Genomic DNA, 4,933 nt, shown 5'->3' with positions numbered 1-4,933 from the left:
ATTAAATATGTTTAATATTTATCAAATAAAAGATTTTTTTTTTAACTAGCCGAATTTAGCGTGCGATGTATTCAAATGATTAAATTTAATTGACTTTTTGGTATTATTTTTATCAAATATTTTCTTGTTGCATTTATGTAGTTATTGTTAACAAATCGTGCCAAGCTCGCTGCGCTTATTCGATTAATACAAATTTTGGAGCTCTTGGTTGTGAAATTCATTGTGTACTGTGCTTCTTAATAATACCTTAAAATACTTATACAAATTATTGTAATTTCGCATAAGCTGTGGAAGAAAAATCAGAAAATTGTTCCGTCATCCATTCAAAAAAAATCAATATTTGAAAATTTTTATACTTTTCGTGATTTTTCTTTAATATTTTTATAAAAAATAATTTAACACATCAAATTAAAAATGACCAGCAGCAACATTAACAAAATTATGCGCAGCAATATAACACTAAAGGTAAGTTTGAATAAATAGAACAGTTAAGAATAAAATTCATTGAAACTAATTTTGCACCGGCATTCAACCTGCTTTTCGCAACTCTGCTGTTCTGCAATGTGTCGTTTAAATGGTGATGCTATTGGCTTTGATTGGTTACCTACAGCCGTGGATACTTTCGAAGAATACTTCCGAAATTGTGAACGCCTGTATACAGAAAATTTACAAACAAACGCAAAATAACTTCAAGAATGGTGAGTTGATTGTTGTAATTTACTCAGCTGAGTTTGATTAAGCTAAAAGCTATATATATATATATATATATATATATATAGTTACATAACTCAGTAATAATTTTTGATTAAGGAGCTAAAATTGAGCTGGCCTGCTATGTGCGGAGGACTAAAAACTCACCCACAGTCCGCAGTTCTCACAGTCCAAAACCGATCACAGAAACAGATCTCTATTTGATTGCAGGTCTTCTTTGATTCACGCGTATCTTTAAAGATCCCCTCGAGTGCCCTTGTCAGCTATTTAGGTAAGGTGTTTCAATCAGGCAAATGACTGGGGGTATATTTTGTATTGCGACTCGAAACTCAATGCGACTCGAAAGGCGACGCGGACAAATTCATAGTGCGAAGAATTTCGAGTCCGAATGATTGCTTTTCGAATCGAAATACAGAGTAGAACCCCCAAGACCTAGTAAGTCCTTCACGGTGCAGTTTTTAAAGAGCAAAGAACTCCTAGTTTTGACAATTGCCTCTCCGCCTGGGGTAAAAGCCTGCAATAATTAGTTACTTGGTAAAACTCTGAGTACTTCTGTGCTTATTCCATTAAGTAGATCCAAGTTCTTCGTCTTATTATATTCATGCTGGGATTGCCTTGATATTTTACAAGTCTGCATATGTCACAGTCCCCTTCTACGCAGTCCAAATAAATACAGATTCATTCCTTTCTGGATTTTTCCAAGAGGGCCATCCAGTGCCACCAAATTAACGACGTTAGCCGTAGGATCAACCTTAAACTCTTTTTGACTATACTATTTGGCGACTATGTTCAGCATCTTTTTCACAAAGAAAACAGAGTAGTTCGTCGACTACCCCACCCAGTGGGCGTCCTTTCTTTGGTAAGAATCTGACTCTCGGATATAATAGTTCTGGTATTAAGGGCGCTTGCTGTCTAGAGAAATGTGGTAGCCTAAACCTCTATGCGCTATTGTCTGTTAGGTAGTATTCTGTACTATCAAAAACATGCTCTACGTCTATAAAGCTATGTCATTGTTCCCCGTGGACTTTTTAATTTTTTTTTATGATTCTGCCTATGATTCTTTCCATCGTTTTTAGCAAAAAAGGCGTAGGAACGCTGGGTCAATAGAGTTGTGCTGGGTCTTCTGGTTTTCCTTGGGTATGGCATCGGATCGTCACATGCATGCCCTGAATAGCGGTAATAAAAAAGCAGCAAATGCGGAAAGGTGAAATCTACTCCAAATGCTTGAAGGGCGCGTGCAGGCGTCTGGCTATTCTTCAGTCCACTACGCAAGGCCAACTGCCTTGATTTCTTTTACCTGTCAGCTATGCCTTATGCCTAGCCTAGCCTTACCTTGCCTTTTTTTGATGCAACTGACACAGGCTAATCCTATGCAAACCACCCTATTTGTGGTGATACGATTAAATGCCCAATTTCATTCGACGCCTTTCGTTCATCGTGAGGCCGAGGTGTTTAATGGCGCTGGTTTTTAGGTATACCAACTTAGCCTAACTAAACCTTGCCCAACTAAACCCAGCTGTTATACTAACAAGGCTGTGAAGCCTAGTAGGAAGCACCAGGCTTCCAGTAAGGTGTTTTGTCAACTCCATTTTTCTTAAGGTAACTAAAATTCCTTTCTTTCATTCGATGCGATAAGAGTCGTCATTCAACCACTCACTTCACGACTCATCCCGGTTCAACGATCTTGAATTTAGGCTGCTACTAAATAAAAGAAATAGTTTTACGAGAGCATGTGGATTCTCATAGAGCTTTCACCCTTTAGTTTGAGCAGCCTTATTATATACTACATTGTATATTGATCATTTGATCATACTAACAAACCGATCAGTTATCATTGACATTTTTTCCCATTTCCTTTCAGACCCAAGTAAAATCGCCGCAGCTAAACCCGAAAATAAGGGACCGCTACGTGCACTCAAGTCACAAGAGCGCGTTCGCACTCCACTCAACATAAATGTATCACGCGTCAAAAAGGGAGCTGCAGCAAACAATACGCCGGGCGATGGCAATGCTGGGACAGCAGCTGTCAACAGCGGTGGCGGTGTTGTCGGCGAACGATTGGCCAGCAATGCGGCAGCCAACAGCCGCCGAGGCGCCGTAGCCAATCTAACAGCTCAACGCAAGCTATTGAAATCTTCGCCCAACTACAAGATCTACACTTCACGCCGCTTCGGCTCGAGTGCCAGTAGTTCGAATGCGAGTATATTTCGGCGCAACGACGTTCCACAGCGCCGACGTTCCACAACACAAACAGCACAACTAAACTTCTTGCTGCGAACCTATGCAACACAACTAAATGCACCTAGCGCCTTCACCAAACAATCGGTATTGCCAAAGTTTATGATTTCGGCGCGTAACCAGCATATGCAAAGTCGCACAGAAGTAGCCACACCGTCACACGTGGCGCACTTGGTATCGGCTATACAGCGCGACTTGCTACCCATCAACACCGAGATTAAGAATCGCATTGCGCTCGGTCGCCCGCGTATGGGAAAACTAGCCGCACAGAAGGCGACAAATGATGATCCCATGAGCGGTTGGCATCATCCGCCAGCACAGGAGCTCTTCTTGTCGCGTCTCAATCAGCAGGGGATCGCAAGCACCGAATTGCAGGAACAATACCGTCGCATGAAGAACGCCAACAAGATGCGTCAGTTCGAGAATTTGCGTCAATTGGAAAGGCTGGGTTCGATGGGCAAGAAGGCGTTGCGACACGTACAAAATGAGGTTGAGGTGAACGCTGAAGTGGCAACAAAGCGCGATCTACCACATCGGCCCACGCGTGAGCAAACGCCGAATTTCGAAGGATCATACGCTACTCGTGCAATGCCGCAACAGGCTTATGAAGCGGATGCAATAGAAACACCTAGCACACTTGCAACTTTGGACGCCCCGCAGGCATTTTTAGCCATGCCACGCGCTTCGCAGCTAACCAGCGCTGCGCCAAGCCATGCCGTGACGCACAGCGGCCAGTCGAGATCACATTCACTGCTCGCAAACGAAGAGCGTTACGTTTCGAGTGCGAACTCGGCCACACCGGCAATAGATGCTCCAACGGCGGCTAACAGCGCCGCAACAACAGCCAAACAACTAAGTCTTCCTGCGCAGTCTGAAACAAAGCCAACGCCGCTCATATCTAAACAATTCCTGCGGATTACGAAACACTCTGCTACATCACAGCTGAGCAGAGCTGCAGCGCAAAATCAGATGCGTTTCAATCACAGTGCTCATTTGAAAAAAATTTGAAAAATCGAAAACGTGAATTTCTAGCAAGGAAGGACTTCGTAGATACCAGGCATGCATTTATGTGAGATATATATAAGGATATCGTTATAGGATGTGTAAGAAGATTAAGAAGTGAAGAGTATTTATATATGTACATGTGAAGGTAAATAGATGTGGAGAAAGAGGAACAGCGATGCGTAGCATGGTAAATGCAATGGAAAAGCTTTCAAAAGCAAAATAAATAATTTTCACAAGTTCATTTTAACCAGCACACGCATCGCTTTCGTTCTCTTCTCATTTATTGGCTTGACAATTTGTTGTGCATAAATTTTTTAATTGAAATGAGCAGAGTATAAATTAAACGTTACCCTTTTGGTTATTTTTGGTCGCGATAATCGTGTTGAAATATTAGTAAAACAAAATGTTCGACTTTCTAAATGTAAATTTATTTGAAATACTTTCGGAAAGAGATCCCTATAATTTGATATGTGTTGTGGCAATTTTTATGAATAATAAATAGAATCATATGATTAGAAAAGTGATTCAATTTTTTCTTTTTTGCTTCATTAGGCTACTAATAACACCTAGTGCCTAAAGGTATGCTACACCCCCAAGCAACTGATGCCAAGCCAGATATAAAGCAAAATTTCATATTAGAAATTATTTATGCACGTGCACTTCTCAAATGCCGCAGAGAAAAACATGCTGAAATTGTTAATTGCTTGCACCCCAAATCATACTTAACACTACCGCTTGTTGCATCACAACTCCTCTGGAGTTGTCTCACGGGGCTCTGTATGGCATTTTAGCAAACAGGGGTGGTACAAGATTTACCAGTGGTCACAGCGCCTATCCATGAACATACACTGCCGGAACAAAGTTATGGCACAGCAAATTTTTCACAATATATCGAGGGCTTATATTCAATACCCTCTATCTACAATTTTGATGAAAATGAGTTTTTGATGGTAACGTGAGCTCTTATTTATCCTTCGGC

The 4,933-nt window shown here is 41.2% G+C and overlaps 1 protein-coding gene across 1 annotated transcript; it reads left to right on the top strand.

Moving 5' to 3' along the window:
- Positions 1–414: 414 nt before the first annotated feature.
- Positions 415–3,957, top strand: LOC118753088. The gene is made up of 3 exons (XM_036487949.1): positions 415–465; positions 611–698; positions 2,573–3,957. Exons 1-3 carry the CDS (start codon positions 415–417, stop codon positions 3,955–3,957), a joined length of 1,524 nt encoding a protein of 507 aa, XP_036343842.1.
- Positions 3,958–4,933: the final 976 nt, after the last annotated feature.

Source organism: Rhagoletis pomonella, unplaced genomic scaffold, assembly GCF_013731165.1.
Source record: "Rhagoletis pomonella isolate Grant_MI unplaced genomic scaffold, Rhpom_1.0 Rhpom_scaffold_00002, whole genome shotgun sequence".
Lineage (NCBI taxonomy): Eukaryota > Metazoa > Arthropoda > Insecta > Diptera > Tephritidae > Rhagoletis > Rhagoletis pomonella.
The sequence above is the reverse complement of the archived record's forward strand: the minus strand, read 5'-3'. Positions and strand labels throughout refer to the sequence as shown.